This window comes from Onychomys torridus, chromosome 5, assembly GCF_903995425.1.
Source record: "Onychomys torridus chromosome 5, mOncTor1.1, whole genome shotgun sequence".
Taxonomy (NCBI): Eukaryota; Metazoa; Chordata; class Mammalia; order Rodentia; family Cricetidae; genus Onychomys; species Onychomys torridus.
Genome location: NC_050447.1, coordinates 136222169 through 136249935, shown reverse-complemented (window position 1 = coordinate 136249935; position 27767 = coordinate 136222169). Strand labels below are relative to the sequence as shown.

General features: G+C 44.1%; 1 protein-coding gene across 1 annotated transcript; it reads right to left on the bottom strand.

Annotated features, from left to right (window-relative positions):
* On the bottom strand, nucleotides 1-25594 carry Habp4 (hyaluronan binding protein 4). Its single transcript, XM_036188017.1, has 8 exons — nucleotides 25139-25594; nucleotides 18412-18571; nucleotides 14870-15031; nucleotides 14327-14395; nucleotides 12666-12749; nucleotides 6478-6649; nucleotides 1661-1846; nucleotides 1-162 (listed from the first exon to the last, which is right to left on the bottom strand). Exons 1-8 carry the CDS (start codon nucleotides 25476-25478, stop codon nucleotides 106-108), a joined length of 1230 nt encoding a protein of 409 aa, XP_036043910.1. The 5' UTR covers nucleotides 25479-25594; the 3' UTR covers nucleotides 1-105.
* Between the last annotated feature and the right edge of the window lie 2173 nt (nucleotides 25595-27767).

The window sequence follows — 27767 nt, the reverse complement described above, 5'->3', positions numbered from 1 at the left end:
TTCACACGACACAGGAAAAGCAACATCTATTGTTCTTAGAATCTGACTCTTCTCCAGGCAAGGAAAGTCTCTTCATAGTGCTGCTCTGCTGCAGGGGAATGGCTGTTAGGCCAGGGCGGGGAAGTCCTCAGGGTCATCCGGGTTGGGAGCGACATCTTGTGTCTAAAGAAAAGAGAGGTTTTAAATGACTGCCCTTCCCCCACCCCGATGGCCAGCAGTAGGTCACTTACTGTGTGGCCCCAGTAAGCAAGAATGAATTCATGCAGTTTCCTAAACAGAGCTCAAGTTCTGGGGAAAGACATGAAGTTGAGAACTTAAGTCAGGCAGAAGTCCAATACCAAGCAAGGTCTTCTGAAAAGAGTTCTTTCTCCCTGAGATGAGCCTCAGCATAGGACAGGGATGGATGTGACACCTGTGGCCTGCATGAGGGAGACTAGAGCAGCAGCATGGGTTTGTAGTGGGGCTGCCAGGGCTGCACTGTAGCTTATGCTGCTCAGCAAGAGTGGACGTATGCTGTTCAAAGAACACATTTTTTTTTTTTTTTTTTGCCCCTGACTTCAAGTGTCTGTGGAAGAAAGTCTTGTGTGTGTTAACAAGCTACAGGCTCTTAATCCCAGCACATGGTAGGTGAGCAACAAAAGGACCTGAGACCAATCAGGGCTGGGACTGGCTATAGCCTCCTAGTGGATAAAAGATTTATGGAGCCCATGTCCATGCTCAGGAGCCAACACTAAGCCAGGTGTTCATTCCATCCACTGGAGCACAGCCCTAACGGGTGATCGTGCAGCAGGAGACACAGCAGGAAGAAAAGATTCAGAGGAGGGAGGCGTTTGCTCAAAGACCTTGGCTGTTCTAGGAGGGGTGCTATGGATAAAGTGCAGACTTGAGATTGGCAGGTGGAAAAAACAGAAAATGGTGCAAAGAAAGGCACATAGTGGAGGAGGGGTGTGGCCTTGCTGTTCAAAGAGCAGCAGTAGCTGAGCAGTGTACGGCAGCGGGGGCAGCTGGTCACAAGGTCCCTAGAGTTGGAAAGACTGTAATGATGGTACTGTTCCAACAGAGGGTACACAGGTGGTTAATAAGCTGCTGTCTAGTGGCCTGAATCCACCTCAAGCCCAGGGTGCTGTGGATATCGCTCTGTGTAAATGAAGTTCTGATTGGCCAGTGGCCAGGCAGGAAGTATAGGTGGGACAAGAGAGAAGAGAATTCTGGGAAGTAGAAGACTGGGGAGAGACACTGCCAGCTGCCGCCATGAGAAGCAACGTGTAAAGACACCGGTAAGCCACAAGCCACGTGGCAAAGAACAGATTAACAGAAATGGGTTAATTTAAGATAGAAGAAGCAGATAACAAGAAGCCTGCCACAGCCATACAGTTTATAAGCAATGTAAGTTTCTGTGTGCTTTCTTGGTTGGGTCTGAGCGACTTGGAGACTGGCAGGTGAGAGAGATTTGTCCTGACTGTGGGCCAGGCAGGAAAACTCTTAGCTACACCAGGGATCTTGTTTTATGCAGATTTAGTCACTGGGGCCAGGACTACAGAAATTATGTGACTTATGTCAGATAAGGTGACACTGCTCCCAATGGCTCCAAACCAGACCACTGTAGAGCAGTCGCCCGCTCCTTCAGCAAGCCACTGGGACTTAGAATGTATCCACTTACCACCACTTCTGCTCTGGGGCCATAGTTCTCTGTTCTTCTGATCCTTCCTCGCCCTCCTCGGGTACTACCTCTGGCTCCCCGTCCAGGGCGAGGGAGGTTACCAAAGTTAATCTCCAGCTGGGATGTGATGTCATTGGCAGCTTTCCGGAAGATATGGGACTCATCCTCATAATCATCCTTCACCATCTGAAACACAGAGCCAGGTCAGACAGGCACATGCACGGCCATTTCCACAGTCCCACAACCTGGGTCCTAGCAGTGGACATTTTTAATATGTTGCACTGGTGGCCTGTGTGACCCTGTGGACTAGGAAGACCCTGGATGTGTCCCAGCCCTGAGCAGCTGGGCTGGACACCAGACACTGGTCTAGTAAAAGCAAAACTGTGTCCCTCAGGCTGGCCTGGAACTTACGGTGATCCTCTTGCCCTCAGCCTCCCAAGTACCAGAATATAAGCATGGGATCCTACTTTGTCTTCATCCAGACATCTTTAAATTTACTATTACTTCAAGTAAAACCAAAATCCTGTTGGGTATAGTGGCTCATGACCTTAATCCTCGCACCCAGGAAACAGAAGCAGGTGGATCTCTGTGAGTTTGAGGCCATTCTGGTCTACATAGTGAGTTCCAGGACAACCAGAGCTACATAGTAAGACTTGTCTCAAAATAAAAACAACAACCCCAGTCTAGGCAGGTTAAGATGTAAGACTTTACTAGCATGTTTCAAATGTATTTTTTTGAGGTTTTACAAAGAAGTTTTAATTTCTGCTTATCTTCTGTTTACTTAGACAGATACGAAAATATCGCCTTCCAGGAACTGAACTTGATGGAAAAATTCCTTTCCGTGTGGGTGTGGATGCTGCCATCCACATGCCATGTGTGGGAATTCCACCAAGCAGAACACAGTCATATAAGTATCACTGCCATGCTGCACAGAGATCTCAAGCCACTTTTTTGTTTTGTTTTCTGAGACAGGGATTCTCTGTGTAGCTATGGCTGTCCTGGAACTCACTATAGAGACCAGACTGGTGGTCTCAACTCAGAGATTCGCCCACCTTCAGTATGCTGGGATCAAAGGCATGTGCCACTGTGCCTGGCTTTAGCTGAAACCACTTTTAACAGTGGCTCTTCTTAAAATTCTTTGCATTTTAAGAAGCCCAAGTAAGTTCTTCCTATGATTAAAAAAATTATAATAAGTAAGTCTTATGACTTCAACTCATAGTCTTAGATAAGCCAAAACCCCTCAAGTTGAACGCTAAGCCTTCAGAAGTGAAAACAGGACCAGTGATCAAATGGCTTGGGAATGGGTCAGTCCCTAAAGCTCTTGTGCAAACATGAGGACCTGTGGCATACATCTGTGACCTAGCACTGAGGGGTGAAGACAGGAAATCTAGAGCTCACTGTCCAGCCAGTCTAGCCAAATTGGCAAGCTCCAGGTTCAGTGACAGAGGCTGTTTGAAAGAAAAAAGAAAAGGTAGAGGGCAAAGAGTGGATGAGGAAGATACTCTACTTCAACCCCTGGCCTCCACACATTCTCATGAGTGCAAGTGCATCTGCACACGCATGTACACACCCATTCCCACACATGTATACACTGCCCACATATGCACAAAAGCAGACAAGAGCTAAACATTCCTATGAATTGGCCAGAAAACAGAAAAAGTTCCTTGGCCTGTATGTTCATTATAGGATCAAACACCCCTTCAGACTTATTAATTAAAAGCAGAAGTTTAAGGTTAATGGACCCTTGAACCTAAATTGGTAAAGGAAAGAACAAGACAGAGGCAAAATAATGAACTGCCCAACTCAGAAAATATTTGGCTATCAGCATGTTCTACAAAGAAGTGATTGAGGTCCAAGGCTACCCCATACACAGCAAGTGTGAGGTCTGGGTTCCTCTCAGCCACTGATCCTAGTCAAAGTGCTCATTATTGAGTTGCTTTAGGTTGAATTTGCACACAAACAATACATGGTGATATTTTATTTGTGCTTTAATAAATAAAGTTTGCCTGGAGATCAGAGGAAAGAGCAAGCCATTTAAAGTAAACAAAGAAGTCAGGCGGCAGCAGCACACGTCTTTAATCCTGTCACTTAGCAGGCAGGATCTGTGTGTTCCAGGCCACACTAGGGAACAGAGCCAAGCGTGGGGACACACACCTTTAATCCTAGTATCAACCATAGAGTTCTGGAGGCCTGTACAGACAGAAGTCATAGAGCTGGCCCAGAAAGAGGCAATGATGTAGCTAGACAGCAAATCAGAAGGCAGAACAAGAAGACATAAGCCTGGGTAGGTAGGAAGTCATTGTCTTTGGAAGCTGAGAAATTGGCAAGTGAGGTTAGCTTGTTCTGTTTCTCTGATCTTCCAGCTTTCACTCCAATACCTGGTTCCCAAGGTTTTTTTTTTATTAATAAGACCATTTAAGATTCATGTTACATATTATTCTAGGACTTTTTTGGTGGGATGTCTCTTAAGGCACCAAAAAACAAAGTAAATTAGCAACCCCAAGATTTGGCTCATGTTGCTTTAAGAACAATCCCTGGGTAAATTCTGTAATGCCAGATTAACAAGGACCAAAGACATTTACTTTATCGAAACCAAACTAACCAAGCTCAATGACTCAGCTAACTTAGTTACATCAAATATTCCAACAGATCTCTGTAGCCAGGGAAGATGAATCTGATGTGGTTTGAGGAATCAGCTTCTATTTTTAACTGTTTCCCAGCTTTACAGCACAGTGGATTCACAGGAAGCTTTATTTCTAATGTTCACAACAGAAAAGAACAAAAAAAGACATGCTGCCTACTTAGCTATCTCTGGCCTCCCATATCTATTGAAACTTACTAGTAAAGTGTCTTAGACTTTGAGCTGACCAAAACAGAGGCAGAGTGGATATACTATGTCATCAACAGCCTTCTAAATAAAGTACTTAAAGAACATAACTCACCAAAGTGCACATGCAAATTGCTATGACTTGGATTGCAAAGGACCCATAAACAAAGGCCTGTGTACCCACCTGTGGTGGTCTTGGCAGGTGTTGGAATCTTGAAGTGGGGCATGGTAAGAGGAAGTGGGTCATTGGGCTTTGTCCTGGATGGAGACATTATCAGGACTTAAGCTTCTTCCTGTCTGTTTTTTGGCCACAGTGAGGCAAGCAAATATGGTTTTCAGACATCTGCTTGCATTTTTGGGCTACACAACCTGAGGCTGAACCAAAACTTTTCTCATTGTAAGTGATCTCAGGCATTTTGTCACAGCACTGGAAATTTGACTAACAGAGAAACAGACAAAACTACAGTGTTCTGAACTGACTGGAAGTCATTGAGTCATATCCAGCAGGGAAGATGATGTTGCTCATCACCACAATCTGCACTGTTTCGTGCTGTGACTGAACCAACAGGAATTCTAAATTCTACACCTGGGCAATTCAGTGTTCCTTTAGGTTCAGAAACAAAAAGAATGTAATAAGTGATCAGCCTTGTCATTGCAAACTGATATTTCCCTGGAGCATCTCTGTCCAGGCATCTGGTAAAAGCCCAATGCTGGGTTGGGAAGACACAGCCACACTAGTAAAGTGCTTGCACAAAGCATGAGGACTTGAGTTTGGATCCCCAACACTCATGTAAAAAGCTGAGTGTGGGGCCTGGAGAGATGGCTCAGAGGTTAAGAGCACTGGCTGCTCTTCCAGGGGTCCTGAGTTCAATTCCCATCAACTACATGGTGGCTCACAACCATCTGTAATGAGATCTGGTGCCCTCTTCTGGCCTGCAGGCATACATGCTGTATACATAATAAATAAATCTTAAAAAAAAAAAAAGCTGAGTGTGGCAATGCACATCAATAAACCCAACACCAGGGAGACAGAGACAGGATACTTGGAGCTTACTAGCCAGTCTAGTTGAATTGGTGAGTCCCAGGTTCACTGAGAGACCTTGTCTCAAAAAACAATGACAGACACATGAGCAAGTGTACATACATATAGACATACAGACACACAGACACACACACACACAGGGACAGAGCTAGACAGAAGTCATGAAGAATAAAGCCTGCACAATACATAAGTCCTTAATAACGCCCTCAGCACAGATGGTTGCAGCATGGTGCCTGACCATGCCATCAGCAATGTAGGAGTTTCTCGGCAGTTTCTAGAGCTAGACAGAGGGAGCAGTGCTGTTAAAATACTGTAACAAAGGGATCACAGAGTATCGATTCCCGGGTATTACTTCAACTGATCAACTGACCCAATGCAATGCTCATCATGAATGAGAGTGGGAGGTAAGGGCCATCCGTGGTGGTGCACACCTCTAATCCTGACCCTCAGGACGCTGAAGGAGGATGGAGAGTGTGAGGCCAGACCAGGTTACATACTAAAGACTTTGTCTAAAACAAAAGAACTGGAGAGGATGGCAATCTAATCATCAAAGTACAAAGTCAGTAACTTTGAAATGGCTGCTCTGTGCCTCTCTCACTGAGACACTTTGGCACTTGTGTCTTCCTGGCTTACTTTCAAGGCTAGCAGAGAATGTACAGTATTCTGCTGTCAACACACCAAGTTCTATTCCTTTTTGTCATCCTTGATGATGCTTAAGCAGAAACAAGAATGCCAAGTGGAAGGCTAGCAAGATGGCTAAGAGAGTACCAAGCCTGACGACTTCAGTTGTTTCTGAGAACTGCAAGTTCTCCTCTGACCTCCATACGCACACCACCCACATACAATATATCTTTTTTCCTGCGGGGGAAGGGGTAGTAGCAAGGTTCTGTTTTCACATCCACTGAGAGAGGTCTACTTTGGTGTAGATTCCCCCGAAACAGGACTTACATCATCTCTGTATCTAGACTTGTGAATCACCACTGCCTTGGAAGGAACTGTGGACTCTGGCTTCCGGATGTTGAACTCAGGCTTTGGTCTGGTTTGCTCTTGAAGGGTTTTCCACTCATCTAAGGTCATCTCTTGGACTGGATTTTCCTCTTCTACCTCCAACTCAGGAACTCTGTAAAGGTATGTCACAACAAAGAAATTTTTCAGCCAATGGGATCAAATGTCTACCCAAAAAAAGTTATCCTTTTGTAGCACTGTATCAGAAATGTAAATAAGGTTAGAAGTAATTCAAACCCTTGGAGTCACATCTTCTGAGTTTTTCTTTACCATCCTATTGTATCCTCCACTGCAAACAGTAGTCTGTGAAAATGATGTTATCACCTCATGTCATTTCCATCATTTACACCATTATGCACCTTTCCTGAAGGCAGATGGACAGACAATATAATTGGGGAAGAAAATAAGAGATACTGTGAACACAAAGTCATAGGAAACCATGGACAAGTCTTAAAGCAATGGGTCACAAATGTACATTTTGATAAATATCCCCTTCAGTTGGTTCTAAAAGCAATCAAATATTATTTCAGACTCTTTCCAGGCCCATGCTCCAAACCCTCTTCCTCATTATGCCAAAACTATTTTTGATCATATTATAAGTATAGGTTTTCTTATGGACCTCATTATATTTTCATGCTTATTTCCACATTTGTCTGATAACTTCATGATGAGAACCTGTTGAAAATTGTTCATATTTTACTCTCTCCTATGACTCAGTTTTGAGTAAGGTTTTTATTGTAGAATTTTTTGGAGTGTTGTGGGTGGAGCTCAGGGGCTCGCATGTATTGAACAAGAAAAAGTGTTCTATCCCCATCCTAGCTAACAGTTTAAAATGTTTAAAAGCAGGCTAGGAGATGGCTTGCTCTGGAAGCACAAAGACCCAAGTCCAAATCCCCGTCACCTACAGCACCAGTTCCAGGGCATCTTGTGTCCTCTTCTGGCTTTCAAAGGAACTGTATGCACATACACATGCAGGCAAAATAGACACATTAAAGACTTTCCAAATGTCCAATATCATAGTCATCAGAGAAGGCTGGCTCGGACCACAAGCAGTTACACCATTCCACGCCTGATAGGATAGATAGTGTCAAAAGGCATTTAAGGGCTAGAGATGGTTCATCAGTTAAGAGCACTTGGGGCTCTTGCAGAAGACCTGGTTTTGGGTCTTAGCATCCACTTGGTGACTAGCTGCAGCTTGATTTAAGGGGACCCACGGCTCTTTTCTGGACCCCATGGGCACCAGGCACTAATGTAGTATACATACATACATTCATGCTGGCAGGCAAGGCACTCACACATATAAAAATAATTATTTTTTAAAAAAGAAAAACAGTGGGGGCTGGAGACATGGCTCTGCGGTTAAGAACTGCTGTGGGATGTTACAAAGAACACTGACTATTCTTAAGGAAGACCCGGGTTCAGTTCCCAGCACCCACATGGTGGCTCACAACTGTTTGTGACTCCAGTTCCAAGGGACTAGACACCCTACACAGGCAAAACACCAATGCACATAAAAATAAATAAAAATTTTTAAAAAAGAAAGGAAAGAGGTGTCTTTAAAGGCATTTAACAAGTGTTGACAAGGATGTCAAAAATCGGAGCCCAGGTATATTGCTGGGGGAATGTGGTGTGTCAATTTAGAACAGTCTGGTGGGTCTTCAAATTTTACAGTCAGGTGTGGTGGCTCACCCAGCAGCACTAGGGAGGTAGAGGCAAGTGGATCTCTGTAAGTTTGAGGCCAGCCTGGGCTACATAGGGAGTTCCAAGACAGCCTACATAGAGAGATTTTTGTCTCAAAAAAAATTTTTTTTTCTGAAAGAGTTCATATATGACCCAGTAATTTTACACCTGAAAGAAATGAGAACATGCATCCATATCAGAACACATACATGAATGTTCACAGTAGCACTACACATAGCAGCCTCAAACTAGAAACTACCAGTGTGTCTATCATCTGACAAACAGATAAGCAAAATATGGGATTAAAAAAAAAAAATGGTCTGAAGGGATGGCTCAGAGGTTAAGAGCACTGACTGTTCTTCCAGAGGTCCTGAATTCATCTCCTAGCAACCACATGATGGCTCACAGCCATCTATAATGGGATCTGGTGCTCTCTTCTGGCCTGCAGGCAGAACACTATATACATAATAAATACATCTTTTAAAAAAAATAAAAATGAAATAAAGGCTGGGCATGGTGGCACATGCCTTCAATCCCAGCACTCAGAAGGGAGAGGCAGGTGGATTTCTAAGTTTGAGGCCAGCCTGGTCTCTAGAGTGGGTTCCAGGACAGCCAGGGCTGTTACACAGAGAAACCCTGTCTTGAAAAAACAAAATTAATACAGGTCATAACATGACAGAAATTTGAAAGCAAGATGAAAAGTCAAATAAGCCAATGTGTTTTCTCTTTTCTGTGTAAGGTTCCACTTCTATGAGCTCTTCAAGAGAAGCAAACTCAAGAGGCAGTCAGAGTGGCAGATGCCCTCAAACCTCAGAACACTGTGATGAGGAACACTTCAGCTGCTGCCATGAAGCAAGGGAAGGGAGGGTGTAATATACCAGTAAACTGGCTCAGTTGGAAGAATAAGTATGTGTTTTAGGTTGTACTCTAAAACACTTGTGTACAGGACATTAAGCTCTTCCATCAAGAAGTTCTAAGTCTAAGAGGTGAATGGAAGGTCCACTATGGCCTAATCCTGAAAGCCCCCACGTCAAATCAGTCAGCTAGAGCTGAGAATGGCACATTGCTATGGGATATTTCCATGGTTTTGAAGTCTGACAGGGCCAAAGAAACAAGAGCTCCTCAATACTGGCCAACACAGCTGCTCTGTGGGGCAGCATCTGCAATTCCCACAGTGGTTTCCCATTCAGCCAGTCTACACAGAGAAGCATGGTGGCCAGCCTTGCTCAGCCACCTCCAATGTTAGCCCACCTTATTTTGTCTAATTTAGGAATGCCACAGTGTCTTCATTCTGTCAGTGAGGATGATATAGCTTGTTGGTTTTCAACCTTAGTGCATCCAAACATGTACAAATGTTTACTGCCTCAAACAATTTTTCCCTACATAATTCACTTTCCCAGCTCATAGAAATTATGCGTCTATCTCTTTAGTTAACACACTGTCTAAATAGGCACATTAACTATGGATCCTATTTTAAAAACACATTCTTAGTTGTTTTGAGCAGTAAATTTGCAGCTGTCACAACTATCAGTCACTGTCACTCTTGTAAGAAGCCAGGATGATACTTACATAGCAACCAAGCTCTGGGCTGCATTCTAGGTGCCCCTCCCTCCCTCTTCCACTAGTGGATATGAACATGGCTGTGCACACAACACAATCTTCACAACTCTGTGCTGTGGGCAGCCTTTTATCTCCATTTTACAAATGAGGGCAGATTAAATAACTTGACCAAACTGGCTCAGTCTACTCTGGCAGGGTGTGTAAAGGACAGCCAGCAGCAGGGTGGAGAAGAATTCAGCAAACACACAAGCAAGCAAGCTTACAATTGCCAGTGGGGTGAAGATAAGGTATGTTCAGAAACATGAAGTAGGGGCCACAAAATGAATCCCGGGAAGGCAAAAGATTAGTCAAACTTGAGTCCCAGAGGGGCCAGGCCATGCAGGACTGTGCACATCAGGGTAAGAGTAGAGTAGGACCAGGAAGCCACTGGAGAGGGTCTTAAGGGGTCAGAGGATATGCTAGTGTAAGAGCCACTCTGGTGCAGATGAGAATGCAGAGGCCATCAGGAGCTGCAGCAACAATCAAACAGAAGCTCAGGCTGTGCTGGTGATAGAGATGGTGAACAGAAGAGGCAGAGTGAAGCCTGTATTTGGGAGTGGGAGAGGGCTGAAAACTGGACTTCCAAGGGAGACTTCTAAGCTTTCATTTGTGGAAATTGATGGGTGATAATGCTGTTCCAGAGGACAGAGACACCTGGTGAAGCCAGACGTTTGTGTGGAAGCAAGCAGTTCAGTCCTGCTGAACATGCAAAGCAAGGGGGATGCTGGGGAAGATATGAAGGCAACAGATACACAGACCTCATATTGAAGGATGAAAGCTAAAGATCTGTACTCTGGTGTCAACACACACACGACAATTTAAGCAGCAAGCTTAAAGATCCCATAAAGACTCAGAAAAAGAGAAGAAGCCTGAGGCAAAACCATAATGAGTTGCAAAAGGCAGAGGGAAACCAGAGCACAGGGAGCCAATGAGCCAGAGAGCCACCTGAGCTGAAATCAACATTGATCCAAAATGAAATGGCATTAAGCCTGGAGACATGGGGAAGTACTCAGAGGGTAATGACAACAGGAGGTAGGTCCAGAGTTCAAAGAAATGAACATGGCACAGTGCAGGGTCAAGAGGAGACAGACTTCAGTATGAGACTGCACACATAAAATATCCAGAAGACCAGAGCTGGGGAAGAAGAAAGGAACAAACTGACAGTTTGAGGAAATCAGTGGGAATAGACTCAAAATTGTGAGAGGTGGGAGAAGAGATGGCACTGTGTTCCGCCATGAGGCAAAGAGGCTCAGAATGGGAAGACCACTGACCTCCCATCTAGGGCACTGCATTTCTCTGAGGTGTGGCAGCAACGTGGGAAGCACTGTCAAGGTTTTGAGAGCCAATGACATTGAGATGCTGGACAGTACTGACTGTTCATCTCAGAGTTCTGGCAGTAGGTGTGTTACAGAGGGGCTGGTGAGATGGCTCAGTGGGTAGAGGTGCTTGTTACACAAGCCTCGTGACCTGGAATTGATCACTGGGATTCACATAAAGGAGAAAGGAGAGAACCAACTCTATCTACAGAGTTCTTCTCTGACCTCCACATACACATACGATGCGCGCGCGCGCGCACACACACACACACACACACACACACACACACACACACACACAGTAATGATAAAAATAAAACCAAACCAAACAAGAACAAAAACCAGTTACCCTGCCTTGTGACTTGCTTGCCTGTAGATTCCGGTAGGGAGAAGGCTGAATGAGGAGTTGTCTAGGAGACAGGAGGATCCTAAGAGTTCAGTGGCTAGCACCCTGGCTCATTCACAGGGAAAGGAGGCTTAAAGCTTCAGTGTGCTAGGTATGGACCAGAGACCCAGTCTTCATGGGGAAAAAAGGAAGACAGAATAAAGGGGACAAAAGTAAGACAGAAGAGGTCAGGGGCAGAGGGCACTGCACTTGAATTCAATCTATTCTCACTTTTTAAAAAAAAACCTATCTGATTACTTAAAGTAACTAGTCTGATCATTATGCATTAACAAACAAGATCAACCCAGTATGATATGAGAAGTGGCTCAGCTTTTAAAACCATTAAGAGAGGGGCTGGAGAAATGGCTCAGAGGTTAAGAACACTGTCTGTTCTTCCAGAGATCATGAGTTCAATTCCCAGCAACCACATGGTGGCTCACAACCATCCGTAGTTGAGATCTAGCGCCCTCTTCTGGTCTATAAGCATACATGCAAAAAAAAAAAAAAAAAAAAAGCAGAGAAGGCTAGAGAGATGGCTCAGTGGGTTAAGAACGCTTGCTCCAGCTAAGTTATGGTGGTGTGCATCTTTAATCCCAGCACTAGGGGGACAGAGGCAAGTGGAGCTCTGTGAGTTCAAGGCCAGCCTGGTCTGCATATTGAGAGTTATAGGACGCCAGGGCTACACAGAGAGACACTGTCTTTTTTTTTTTTTTTTTTTTTTTTTTTTTGAAAGTACTTGTAATGCAAACATGAAGACCAGAGTGTGACCGTCCAACACCCACATAAAAAGCCAGGCTTAGCTGGGTATGCATATAAATCCCAGCACCATGGAGTAGAGACAGGAGGATCCTAAGAATTCACTGAGAAAGTGAGCTTTCATTTTTTGAGGGACCCTGCCTCAAGGCAATAAAGGTACAAAACCACAGAGGAGGACATCTGGTCTGGCCTCCATGTTCACACAAGCACCCCTACACCTACCTACCTACACACACACACACACACACACACACACACACACCACCAGCAGGACTCTGTGCTAAATAAACATAATGTCCAATCTTAGAGAGAGAGAGACAGACAGACAGACAGACAGTGAATCATTAATAATCATTAGAAATGATAACCCATAGGCATAAGAAGCAGCTGCCTACTTGGCTAGAGACTCCTCATCCAGGGCGCCCTGGGACTCCTCCATCATCGAGATCTCTTCCATGGGTACAGGTTGCTCTGTGTCACTGAAAAGCAGCAAAAACATCCATCACACAACCTGTCATGCTCACCAATACCCTCATCTAGTTAAGGCCAAGGAAACACAATTTAGGCCTTGCTTCTTAAGGGCGTGCCCTTGAAGGGACTACATCCACATCACAGTGAAAGAAAGTAGTATGGGTTGCTTAAAAATACATTATTTCCCACTTGAGAGGCAGAGGCAGGAGAATCTCTGTGAGTTCAAGGCCAGCCTGGTCTACAAAGCAAGTTCCAGGACAGCCAGGGCTACAAAGAGAAACCCTGTCTTGAAAACAAAAACAAAAAAGTTATTTCCAAAATGTCAAAGATAAATAGAAATGTCCATGAATGCTCTAAAAATTAATAAATTATACTGGAAAATGCAGCTTTTTATTTTTTTACTTTTTATATTATATTATTTTCGAGAAAAAGTCTGTGTATCCCTGAGTGGCTTAGAAATTACTGTGTAGACCAGGTTAGCCTCAAACTCACATATAAATCTGCCTGCCTCTGCAATGCTTCCTCCCTCCAAGTGCTGAGATCAAAGGTATATGCTACCAAGTCTGGCAAGAATTCCAACTTTTGGGGGCTGAAGAGATGGTTCAGTGGTTAAGAGTATTGGCAGCTCTTCCAGAGGTCCTGAGTTCAATACCTAGAAATCACATGGTGATTCAAAGCCATCTATAATGGGATCTGATGCTCTCTTCTGACATGCAGGTGTACATATAGATAGAGCACAATATACATAAAATAAATAAATCTCAAAATATTATATAAAAAAAAGAATTCCAACTTTCAACCTTTTTTAAGGCTTATTTTCTGTGTATGTGTGTCTGCATGCCTGTATATGTACCATGTGGGTGCAGTGCCCACTGAAGCTAGAAGAGGGATTCAAAGCTCCTGAAATTCAGGTCCCTTTTAAGAGTGGCAAGTACTCAATTTGAGACAAGGCTTCATGTTTACCAGGCTTTCCTTGAACTCATTATATTGCTGAAGATAACCTTGAACTTCAGAACGTGGGATTACAGGCATTCACCACCACTCCCGGTTTATACAATGCTGGTGATCAAGCCCAGAGTTTTGTGCATACTAGGCAAGTACTCTTTTAACTGAGCCACATGTTCAGACCCTGCAAAGGACTATACCAAAGAAAGATCTGTAAGAACTTTGGAAGCTCATAGAAAAATAAAGTACAGGTTGGGTGTAATGCATAAGTCTATAACCCCAGCACTTGGGAAGCTGAGACAAGAATTAATGACAATCTGGGCCAAACAGTGAGACCTTGTCTCAAATATATATGTAATATATATGGTGAGGGCTATATGGTGAGATTCTGTCTCAAATAAATAAAGTAAGTAGATAAATAAATAGATCTTTAAAAACAGTTTTGAGTCTAAATAAACATAACAATTATGTTTTAAAAAGCTTTCTCCTGCGCGCGCACACACACATGCACGTTCTAAACAACAATCCACATCAATCTCTACTTGACAAATAGAACCAGAGAGAACATAGTTTTTAAAAAGCCACAGTTCTGAGACTCCCATTCCTGCAGGCTCTCAGAGAACACATCCTTGTACCTTACCTAGTGTCTTTACCTGATCCCCAGGGGCGAACACCACAGCCACCCATGCTGTCTTCCATTCTGTTTGTTCTGAAGAAACAAAGAATAGTCATAACTTGAGGTGGAGTCTGCAGAGATATCTCAGTGCATATTGCTCTTACAAAGAACCAGAGTTTAATTTCCAGTACCTACATCAGAGAGCACTAAGGGATTCTGACAATTTCTGGCCTCTGTCACCATGCACTCATGAAGTGGCAGCCCCACCCCCATAACACACACACAGATACACATAATTTTTTTTTCCCCCGAGACAGTGTTTCTCTATGTAACATTTCTGGCTATCCTGGAACTCGCTTTGTGGACCAGGCTGGCCTCGAACTCACTAAGATCCGCCTGCCTCTGCCTCCAAGTGCTGGGATTAAAGGTGTACACCACCACCACCCAGCTAAGATACATATAATCTTTAAAAATCCTGCCCCACAGGAATGACAGCACACTCATATCAGGCTGGTCATCAACAGACACACAGTCTAAAGTGGAAATGGCTCAGGCAAAGGAGCTTACACTTTATCATTGCTACTGTATCTTTCAAAATCTCGTTTCCCTCTTTGGTCAAAGGAGTCAAAAGCTCTGTTCCCAGGACCACCTCGGCCTCTGCTCCTCAGGCCTCCTCTGGGGCCTCCACGTCCTCTGGGTGGTCTGACTCGATCAAACCTGTCAACTGGTCTAGGAAAAGACAGGTATAATGAAAAGTGGTGAAATGGACTTAAAAGATCTGAAACCTTTGTGAGAAAAACACACAAAATCTAGAAGACAGTTATGGTATAGTATATCAGAAAGCATGGTGGCTTGACTAAACTAATAGTTAACCACTGAACATACTGATCCTGGCACTGATACTTACACATAGCATTTTAATTCTCACAACCAAGTCTAGTATACAGAGCTGCCATTAAAGAGATGAGAACCTGAAGCAGCAGAGGAAGGGATTTGCCCAAGGTCACATGGGTACCAGGTAGGGAACACAGATTCTGGTTCTCAACTGGTGGGGGCATGGCTTTCACTCTGTAGATCCAGTTTCCTCATTTATATACAATGACTGTGTTAATTAAATGTAAAGGTTCTTTCCTGTCTTGGTATTAAACATTTAATGAGAAATATTTTGTGTAAGAAAAATGCTTCAGCTTTAAATATTGTCCCTCCAAATCTCTTTTCTAAACACACAGCCAGAAGGTGATATCTGGAGCTGAAATCTTTAACATACTGAACTTTCTTCTACCCTGTGACCAAGACAGTAAAGACTTTGGTGTGTCTTAAGATTTACTTTATTTATTTATTTTGAGACAAGGTTTCACTGTGTAACAGCCTTGGCTTTCCTGAAACTAGCTCTGTAGACCAGGCTGGCCTCAAACTCACAGAGATCTGCCTGCCTCTGCCTCCCAAGTGCTGGGATTAAAGGCATGCACCACCACTGCACAGTGACTTATTTTATTTTTATTTATGTATATGCCTCTGTGAATCTATATCTATACAAACATCCCTGTGTGTGCTCTTGGAGGCCAGAACAGGGCATCAGATCCCCTAAAACAGGAGTTACACTGCCTGGTAAGTGTGCTCACAAACTCAGTTCCTCTGGAAGAACAGCAAGTACTCTTACCTGCCAAACCTAATAAGTCTATGTTCAGAGGGTTCAATTAAGTTCATTAAGAGGCCTAAGGAAAAGCTTCTGCTTCGCTGAAAGGAATATCTGCATCCCAGATCCACACACACCAACATGACTTTTCTCTGCATCTGATCCTGGTTCGGTCAACTCCTCACACATAGGATATCGCTTCTGAAGAAAAACATGTGTTCTGCCTGTACAGAGTCAACATCCTTGTCAACTAGCTGAGACCAGAGTCACTCCAACTCTGGATATCTGTTTTCCATCTGTAAGTTGAAAGGGCTGAATTTAGACTCTTTTAAGATTAAAAAAAAATTATAATTCTGTCTAGTAACATGAATCAAGAAATTCATAGTAAGTGTACTTTAATTCAAATAAGCAAAAAATCAACCTGGATTACAGCCCAGTTTGCAGAATATGCTATGGGAGATGCTATCTATCATGGATAAGTGACAAAGCAAACTGATAGATAGCTATGACAGTGGTCTGTCGCCTGGCCCCAATTTTGTCTGTTTTTATACCATCTCTATCCATCCAATTTTGTACTAAAGCCGGAGAGTCACAGCTTTACAACCTCAACTGGCATTCTAATTCTAGGACTCTACTGAGGAAATGTCTTACACAGATCAAAAGCTGCTTCTGCTCCCAAGCATCATTTATAAAGCCTAATGCTGACCCAAGCACAGGCCTAGCAGCATTAATCAAGTGGTAACATATGATTCACCCAAATAATGGGTCACAAGACAGCCACTGAGTGCAGTGTGCAATAACACATCATGTGCAATCAGCACAACTAAAAACACTGAGCAAATCACATGGGAAACCCTCATGTATGTCAAGAAGAAATGAAAGGGTATGGAGTGGTCAGCATGTATGCATTACCATCTGTGGTTGAATGAGCGTGACCCCCATAGGGTCATGTGTTTGAATATTTGGTTTTTAGTTGGTGGAACTGTTTGGGAAGGACTAGGAGTATGGGAAGGATTAGAAGGTGTGGTTTGTTGAAGGAGGTGTGTGTCATGGGGGTGGGCTTTGAGTTTTTAAAAGCCCTCACTAGTCCATTGCTGCCTCAGTTAGCTTGATCTCTGCCTTGTGGTTACAGATCAGATGTGAACTCTCAGCTACTGCTCCAGAACCATGCCTACCTGCCTGCCTGCTGCCATGCTCCCTGACATGATGGTTAAAGACTCACGCTCTGAAACTTTAAGACCCCAATTAAATGCTTCTTTTTTTCATAAGTTGCCTTGATCATGATAACTCATCACAGCAACAGAAAAATAACTAATGGGGCTAGAAAGAGGGCTCAGCAGTTAAGAGCACTGGCTACTCTTACAGAGGACCTGGGTTCAATTCCTAGTATCTACATGGCAGCTCACAACTGTCTGTAACTCCTCTTCCAGGGGATCCAACACCCTCACACAGACATAGATGCAGGCAAATCACCAATGTACATAAAATACAAATAAATAAAAATTTTAAAAAAGAGTTAAAAAAAAAAAAAAAGAACTAAGACACCACTTTATCACCTTGGTAGATTAACAGATGGGAAAACAGGCCAAAGCCTGAAAGGTGGTCATCTCAGACAGCAAGATGGGTGGGTATTTATTGGTTTTGTTTTTTCACATTTATTGTTTGTTTGTTTGTGCATGAAAACAAATGCACCACAGTGTACATGAGGAGGTCATGGGACAACTGCTAAATCTCACTGTAATTATATCCCTAAGCCCAAAATTTTAACCTGTTCAACATACTTTGTGTGTATTTGTGTGTGTGTTTTGTTGTTGTTGTTGTTTTAACATGAGGGCTTTTCAGGGGTTGGAGAGATGGTTCAGTGGGCTGGGCTTGATTTCCAGTACCTGCATGGTGGCTTACAACCATCTGTAACTCTAGATCCAGGGGATCTGATTCCAGAGTTCGCATACATATACATACAGGCCAAATGCCACAAACATAAAATAAAAAATTTAAAAAGGCCTTTCATATTTATCCCAAATACTCCTTCTGTGCTTTGAACTTTGTGCATGGTAGGCAAGAGCTCAACCACTGAGCTACACTCCAAGCCCCCATTTTTCTTTTCTTTTCTTTTTTTTTTTTTTCCAAGACAGGGTTTCTCTGTGTAGCCCTGGCTGTTCTGGAACTCTTTCTCTGTAGACCAGGCTGGCCTGGAATTCACAGAGATCCACCTGCCTCTGCCTCCCGAGTGCTGGGATCAAAGGTGTGTGCCATCCCTGGCCACAATTAATTGTTAATTATACAATCATTTCCTGAACTAAGATATAGGTAAATGGAAGATCCTTCATGTTCTACTGAAGGCAACATGACTTGACACTTACCTTGGCAAATTATTTGTAGGACTGCCACCATAGAAATGTCACAAAGCCTAGTAGTTATCTGGAAATCTCTGGGGCCCCCAGCCACCCTAACCAAGGACTACGGTACATACTTTTCATCTGTAAACTTCTCCGCTGTCAAGTCTGCCTGTCTCTCAGTGTCATAGAGTCGATGTTCCCTGTGGGACCTCCGCTCTGTTCTATCAAACACGTCTGTCCCCCGGCTGTCGTTCCATCCTTGCTGCTCCCCTCTTCTAGGAGTCCGCTTCTGGCCTGCCAGGAGAACCACAGCAAAGCTGGAACACAGCATCCACAGCAGCATGGTATGGGGTGGGCATGAGATGTAGAGGTTTCTACCAGAAATCAGAGTCACTAATGAGGGTTTCTGAGAGAAACAGTCTACCACTGTCTCGTCTGCTAACTATCAGTAAACTTCACCAAGTCCTAGAAGTGACAGGGTTAACCCATACAAACTACAAATTTATAGGATGTTACCACGGAGCCTAGGCCAGCCTTGAACTGATCCTCTTGCTGAGGTGTGTCACCACGCTTGGCTAGTTGAGATTTTTTCAGTGCCTCTGTGACTGCTGTTAGGTATCTTTTACTGGATGGACATTTCACAAGCACAGCTTTACCAAGTCATAGTGATAAAGACCCATCTAAGGAAATCAAAGGATAAAAACCCTGTACCTCAGACTACACTTTTAGAATCCATCTGCAGCTGGGCTTGGTGGCCCATGCCTTTAATCCCAGTAGAGTAGAATAAAGAATAGTAGAAATTATTCTTCCCATTGATTGTATAGCTATAAAAGGTTTAATTTCTTTAAATAGGTACATTTTTAACTCTTAAATTTCTCTCATAGGCAACATATATATATATATATATATACACACATATTTGTATATATAGGTATATATACATATACTCAGGAAATATAGGCATTATTTATTTTCACAGTAGCATTTCCTACCTAAGCTTTAAAGTCTAGTACTTGTATATATTATCAGTTTTTAGTTTGAATCAAAAATTATGTCTGTGATATTCCTAACATGAAACTATAAAGTAGTTTTTGAGTGTGAAAAACTACATCACAAACCGAAGCTCAGTCTGTCACTGTCTCTTTGAGACAGGGTTTCACTGTATAACCCTGGCTGGTCTGGAACTTCCTATGTACACCAGGCTGGCCTTAAATTCACAAGCAATCTACTTGCCTCCTAGTGCTGGGATTAAAGATGAGCACTATCATGCCAGAAAGCCTAATGTTTTCAATGTCCCATGACCAGAAATATTTAAAAACAATTTGCATCACTCAGTGAGTTTCACAATCTGAGTTTGTTATATGTTTAGAACATTAAAAGACATAAAAGAGCTTTTATTGGAAAAATTTACATTACCAAGAAATCAAAATTGGGTGCTGGAGAGATGGCTCAGTGGGCAAAGTGCAAATATGAGGACCACAGTTCAGATATTAGAACCTACAGAAAAGCCAAGGGTGATGGAGTATGCCTATAGCACCATTACTGGAGAGGCAGAGAAATTCCTTGGCCAGGTAGTATAGATACACAGTGAGTTCTGGGTTTACTGAAAGGACATGTCTCAGGCAGTGGTGGCACACGCCTTTACTCCCAGCACTTGGAAGGCAGAAGCAGGTGGATCTCTGTGAGTGCAAGGCCAGCCTGGTCTACAAAGAGAGTCCCAGGACAGCCAAGGCTACAGAGAAATCTGGGCTCAAAGAAAAAAAATTTAAAAAATATGTTTTTAGGGGGCTGAAGAGATGGTTCAGCAGTTGGGAGCACTTAGTGCTCTTTCAGAGGACCTGGGTTCAATTCCCAGCACCACATGGCAACTCACTACTGTCTGTAACTCCAATTTCAGGGAATCTGATACCCTCACACAGGCATATATGCAAGCAAAACACCAATGCACATTAAAATAAAGTCATTAATTTTTTTTTTTTTTTTAGTCAGGCAGTGGTGGTGCACGCCTTTAATCCCAGCACTTGGGAGGCAGAGCCAGGCAGATGTCTGTGAGTTCGAGGCCAGCCTGGTCTACAGAGCAAGATCCATGACAGGCACCAAAACTATACAGAGAAACCCTGTCTCAAAACATCATCAACAACAACAACAACAAATTTAAAGACTCTGTTTCAAGAAAATAAGGTGAAAAGTGACAAAAGATACCCAATATTGACCTCTTGCTTCCATATGAGCGCTTGTACGCACGCACACACACACACACCCACACACACACTCAAAACTGGAAGAGATGACCCACTATATCTAAGGCTAAGGGAACATTACAGAAGATTTGGAAAGATAAGCCAGAGAACCATGATATCTGCTGCAAGACAGTATCTTCTAGACATGATAGCAATGCCGTACCCATGAAATCTACACAGGAACTGCATAATGATACCAGTTGACATGCCAATGTGGATGAGGATATCTCATAAAGCCCCACTCCTAGATGAACAACTATAGGTACTCAATGGACTCTGAGACAGGAAGAATCCGTTTTCTCCAGTGACAAGCTGCCTTGATAGGTTATTCAATCCCAAGTGGCCAACCCTAAATACATGTACATTTGAGCAGCTAGTAGCGTGTGTGCGTGTGCATGTGTGTGTGTAGGAATGATATAGAAGAGGTCATGGATTTGAGAGGGTTGTAGAGGCACAGGAAGAGTTGGGAGGAGAAGAAAGCAAATATAAAAACATGGCAGTCATACATGGAATTCTCAAAAATTTTAAATCTAAAAAATTGGAAGAGATGTTTGAAATATAAGGGATAAATTATCATCATTAAAAGTAACAAGCTGAAAAATTTAGGTCTCTCCATGACACTCCATCATCAGCACTCATTCCTACTTTTCCTCAGTATAAAAAGAGCTATTAGAGCTAGAGAAACAGCTCAGCAATTAAGAGGATTGGCTGTGCTCACAGAGGACCCAGTTTGGTTCCCAGCACACATATAATCACTTAAAAACAGTTTCCAACTCCAGTTCTAGGGAATCTGAAGTCCTCTTCTGGTCTCTGCAGGCATCAGACAGGCATGTGGTACACATACATACATGCAGGCAAACACTTATACACATCAAAAATGTATGGGGCTGGAGAAATGGTTCAGTAGTTAAGCACACTTGTGGCTCTTGCTGAGGACCTGAGTTCAGTTCCCAGCACCCACATGGTGGCTCAGAGCTATTTGTAACTCCAGTTCTGGGAATCTGATACCCTCTTCTGGCCTCTGTGGGCACTGTATGCATGTATACCATATATATTCAGGTAAACATGCTTACACATAAAAAAAAAAAACTTCCTTTTTAAGAAAAGAAATATTATTTTAGTCAGCTTCTGATTTCCTACTTGTAACTCATTTTTTTAAAACTATGTATCTCTGTTCAGCTACAGAATTGCTGAAGTGCTTATTCTCACTTCTTTCTTCTTCCTCTTAGTTATTTCTAATTGTATCAATTAAATAAAGTCTCTTCCAGGGTCCCTGTGTATAAACTGAAACTATTAAATGTAATTTATTATGATAATTATGAGTACCTTGCAAACATTGCATTTTTCTAAAACCCCAAAAAGGGTCATCAGAGATTTTTATTCCCCCATAACTTGGTTCTAGGAGACCAAGATGCAACTGGACCTAGCTTGCTTCTTTGTGCTGAATCAGCAGCTCAGAGTAGGCAACGTAGATGCTGCATTTCTCCAACCCTTTCCAATAAAGAGCTGGCTCATATGGTCTGATCACTTGTCTAAACTAAAGCCTGGAGTAAACAGAATTTTTATAGTAAATTTTAAACAGTAAAATTTACAGTAAGACTTCCTGTAAGACGAAACTGAATGCTGGCTTGCTTATCCATCATAACCCTGAAAGGATGAAAACAAGGATGAAACAACTGATGATTCAAGAATGAATTTACTGGGCAAAGCTCACAGATAAGGACTCTAAAAATCTATATTTCTATGGGAAAAACAATGACTTCCACATCGTTTTGAGATTGTAACTGGCTCTGTTACACAGCAAATGTGCATGGTGTTTGTCTTTACCACACATACACTCAGGACATTCAAAGTTTAAATTTAAGACAGGGTTTCTTTGTGCAGTCCTGGCTGTCCCAGAACTAGTTCTGTAGACTAGGCTGGCCTGGAACTCAGAGAGATCTGCCTGCCTCTGCCTCCTGAGTGCTGGGATTAAATGCGTGTGCCACAACTGCATGGCTAAGCTTAATTTTTTTTTTTTTTTTTGAGTGCAGAAAAGCATGGTCTTTCATGTCAATTAGTGATAACAACACCTATAGCCACTCTCTGCAGCCCATCAGATACATTTAGAACAGGAGCTACAGACATGGAAATCATGCACACTTGAAAAAAGAATTCTCATTACAAAATTTCCATCCTAACAACATCAACTAGGTCTCAAAAGCCAGCATGCCTAGCCTGTGAACTGACAGGAGAAGTAAAGTTCTAAGTATACTAGCTCCCAGCTCCCAGTGAGAGCAGGCTGCAAAAAAAGAAACAGCAGTGTACCTGTGTGCATGCATGTATGTATGTATGTATGTATGTATGTGCCAGTGTGCAGCTGGATCCAGAAGCCAGACGTAAACCCTGGGTGTTCACACCTTACTTTCTGAGACCAGGCCTCTGTCTGGGAGTTGAGGATTCAGGTAGGGATGGAACATGAGGTCCTCATGTTTTCAAGACAAACATTTTGCAGATTGACCTATCTCCCCAGCCCCACACTGTTTCATTATATAAATATATGTACATAAATGCATAGTGCTAGTCACAATAAAAATAAGGGACCCTTTTGCTAGCTCCATACATTTTTTTAGATTGTTTGAAACTTTGTTTGAAATTTCTGTAACAAGAGGGAGGGTTGGGGGAGGGTGCGAGCTCAGTGGTAGATCACTTGCTTAACATGCATGAAACACTGGGTTTGTCATAACAAAAATATTTTTAATTTTAAAAAGGCTAAAAATCAACATTTTAGTTGGGTGTGGTGGTGCATGCCTTTAATCTCAGTACTCGGGAGTCAGAGGCAGGCGTCTGTCTATAAGTTCTAGACCAGACTGGTCTACAACTCGAGTTCCAGGATAGCAAGGGCTGTTACACAGAGAAATCCTGTCTTAAACAAACAAACAAACAAACAAACAACATATCAACATTTTAACTGGTACTCTGAAGAGGCTAGTGTATTTTCACTTGGTAAAAGAGTAAATAGATAAAACAGCCTTTCTCCCTTCCATTTTTCTAAATACCTTTAAGAGAAACACATGATACATAATGTACAGTATGATGCATTTCAATTCTTTTTTAAGATTTATTTATTTATTACATATACAGTATTCTGCCTGCATGTTAGAAGAGGGCATCAAATCTCCTTATAGATGGTTGCAAGCCACCATGCATTTACTGGGAATTGAACTCAGGACCTCTGGAAGAACAGTCAGTGCTCTTAACCTCTGAGCCATCTCTCCAGCTCTGCATTTCAATTTTAAAAGGAGTCCTGCAACCACTAAGGTATCCATCTTTATTGTAATAATTTTCTGATTCTCAAGCAATGTCCAAATTAACTTCACAAAGGTAAACATTACCTAGCCAAAGCCTCAAACCTAAAGCTAGAGGTGGGACAGGCCGTTTTTCTCAAGCAAGGACAAAGCAATAATGCCCACATGAACACCTGCCTACTCTGTGGTCAAACTACACTCTAACCTCAATAACCCTTCTTGCCAACCTTACGGTCATAGTCTTATTATGGGAAAACAGGGTAAGCAGGAGGCGAGAGCTTAGCTGCAAAAGCCTTGACGCAGTTCGGGTGACAGCCACAAAGTCTGAAGCGGCCTTCCGTGCAGACAGCACACCCAGCGGAGGGTTGGCTCTTCTGCTAACCAGAAAGGGTAACTTTGAACATTTTGATGCAAAGGTTAAAACCGGTTCTCCAAAAACAGCATTCAATCAATCACAGTTACACTCCCCACCTGTATACACTATTTGTTTCACTTGCAGTCGATGTCACAGAGCTACGATATGGAGATAGAGAAAAGGGATAGGTGCAGAGGAGCGCGACCCCAAGCCTACCCCACTCACCCTGGCTCAGGTCTTCCGTCCCGCAGCTCCCGCACCCTCGAGTGCCCACGCCTCCCTGAATCTCAAGGCCCAGAGTCTGGGATCCCTGAAGGTTTCAACTGCGAGTCGCCTACGGAGCTGAACCCCGCAGAGGCCCGCGGGGAGGATGAAGGATGCAGCCAGGGACAGATGTCCGGATCCCAGCTTCGCGATCCTCAGGCTGTCAGTCCCCGGCCCCTCCAACGAACCAGGACCGCCAGGTCTTCCATGCTCACCCCCGGGCCTTCTTGTCCATCAGGAACCTCCAGCTCGGCCCACTCCACCCCCGACCCGGGACAAGGAGCCTCCCATCCCTCCTCATAGACAGGGACCCTGGGAGAGTGACCAAGGGCCCTCTGTCCATCAAGATTCACGGCTCTGCTTACTCTACCCCAACTAGGACGAGCCCACTGGGAGTAAGACCCTGGTCCTTACACCGAGACAGGGTGACCCAGGAAAGTGACCACCCAGGAGGCTGGCCCTGGAGGGTCACGATCCTGCAAGAGTGGCTCCCGGGAGGGTGACCCCGGAAATTTGACTCTGAGAGGGTGACCCGGTAGGATAGCCCCTGGGAGGGTTATTAGGGTGATTACCCTGGAGGGGGGCTCCCGGAAGTGTGACCTCCGGCCCTGAGCCCATCAGGACTCCCAGCTCATACTTGACTCGCCCACGTGGGACCAGTCCCTGCGACCCGAGTCTAGCAGCGGGAGGGGTGACCTGGGTGCCCACGGCATACCTGGCGGCTGCGGGCCCCCAGGGCTGTCTGGCTGCTGTGCGCCCGACGCCGCGAGGCTCTTGCGCTCCTTCTGCGACTCCCTGCGGCCGGCCGCACCGGGTCTGTATCCTGAGGCCACAGCCGGGCTCCGGCCGCCCCGGTGCCCGGCTCCGCTGGCCGCCGCCGCCTCGTCGCGCCGCTTGCGCTGCAGCTGGCGCCGGTGCTCGGCCTCGCGCAAGATGTCGAATGGGTCCGACTCGTCGTCCAGCAGTTGGTGGAAGCGGTTGGCCACGACGCAGCCGAACGTCTCCTGCATCGCGGCGCCCGCGGCGGCCACCGGGCTCCCCAGGGCCCCCTTCATGGCGCCGCCGCTGCGGGCGCCGCGGGCAGCCTAAGCCAGCGAGGCTCGCCGCGGGCGAGGACCCATGCTGCAGCCGCTGCCGTGCGCCCGGCTTGCGGTAGGCTCCGCCCCGCCAGAGAGCGCCAGCCAATCAGCGCTCGCAGACACGCCCTCCGGCCCCGGCGCGCACGACGGCCCAATGGGCGACCGCTGTCTGTGACGTCACGCCCCACCTTCTCCTCCCCTACCCCCTGTGGCCTGTGGGCGTGGCGGTATGGGACTAGGGAAGCACCTGGAAGGCAGCTAGCGTTGTTAGTCTGTGTGTGCGCCTGTTGCTACATTGCTACACTTCACCTAGATGGCCTAATACTGGCCCTTCAGTGGCCTACGTGTTTTGGGAGAGCGCTGCAGACTGAGTGAATGTGCCTGGGAGGGGAGAGGCAGAGTTCTCAGCAGGAGATGGAGATATTGCAGGGAGCTGACTGACCCAGTCAAGAAGCTTGGAGAGACTTGAGCTGAGTGAGAGGTGATGGGCAGAAGACCAAAATAGCTCATTCAAGTGCAAAGAAACAACCCTGAGACTCCCTGATGAGGTGATGAGTGCAGGCGTGGACAGGGTGAGGTTTAGTGATTGTTTTCATTTGAGACATTCAGTTAAGGTCTGGTTTCTGGTAATCAAACTCCAAACTAGGTGTCAGGCTTGTTGGCAAGTGCCTTTACTTGCTGAACCATCTCTCTTGTTCTGAAAATTAATTTTGTAAGTTATAATACAAAGTAATGGTTCTGTGGCGTATGTATGTGTTTATGTGTGTGTGTGTGTATACACACACATATGCTGTAGCATGAATCTTAAAAGGTCTTATTAATAAAAACAAACCAAGTGCCAGTTATTGGGGTGAATGCTGGAAGATCAAAGAAACAGAACCAGCCATAGCTAACCTCGCCTCACCAATTCCTCAGCTGATCTCATTTCCTCAAACTGGAAGCCTCTGTGTCCTCATCCAAATCACTCTCAGCTGAACTGCTGCTAAAAGCCTGAAAGCTTAAAAAAAGCCTCCAGAATGCTAGGATTAAAGGCATGAGTGTCACCATTTTCTGGCCTCTATGTCTATCTAGTAGCTGTTCTGTCCTCTGACCCCAAATACGTTTATTAGAATGCGCAATATATTGGGGAACACAGTATTGCCACAATATGCCATTACTCTTTGTTCAAAATTGTACCCCTATCTCACTTCTACATACCCCACCACTGCCTTTTGCTTCCCATCCTCTCTCCCAAGTAGTTTTCACTTCACATGTAAAAGGAATAGTTAAACCCGTGTAAAAAGGTCTGAGTTTCACTGCTCTTCTACTTTTCTGTACAAAGAAGTCAAAGGTGACTTTTTGTCTCAAATTGTAATAACCCATGCTTTGCCATTCAGGCAGCTGATAGGTTCTTGGTAAATATTTGTCGAATAGACTAGAGATTTTAAGATAGCTGGTCATTTCCTTCTTTGAATTAAAGATTAACACCTGCATTTTCTATCAAAAAATTGAAAGTAGTTATTCAAATGAAAACTTGTAGTATTCTCAGAGGTGCCATTCATAATAACCAGAAGGTAGAAGCAACTCAAATGCTCATTAACTGGTTGATGGATAGATAAAGTGTGGTACAGCAGCAGCTTGTTTAGGGGGCAGAAAAAGAACAAGTGTTGGTACACACTGCAGCACAGATGAAACCTGAAACATTGTTCAGATGATGTAAGTCCATATGGTTTACTTACCTTTGCACTGCTGCATCCACAAAACCATACCAGACATAAACAACTTCAGGGGCAGAGATTTATTTTGGCTCCCAGTGTCAGAGGTATTTGGTTCATCATGGCAATGAAGGTATTCAGTTCATGTTGGAGGCCTGGGCTCATCATGATGGACCAAGGAGCAGAGCGCAAAGGAAGAATCAGGCAGGGATAACTTATCTTCCAAGGACTCATCCATCTAGGTCCTCTCTTCTAAAGACCCCACAGTCTCCCCCTACAGCACTACCAGCAGAGGAACATGTGTTGAAACCATGACCTCACAGGGCATTTCAGTATTCCAGCTGTAACACTTAAAACAAAAAGGTTAGGAATTTAATTGGAATTCCTTCTTTCCTACTAACTAGTGTATTCAATGATTTGTTATGAGGTATAGACTCATGGCACTTAGTTTATACTATGAATGCAATATGCTGTACTACTTTTTATGGTTTTTGAGACAGGGTTTCTGTGTGTAGCCCTGGCTGTCTTTAGACCAAACTGGCCTCCAACTCACAGATCCACCTGCATCTGC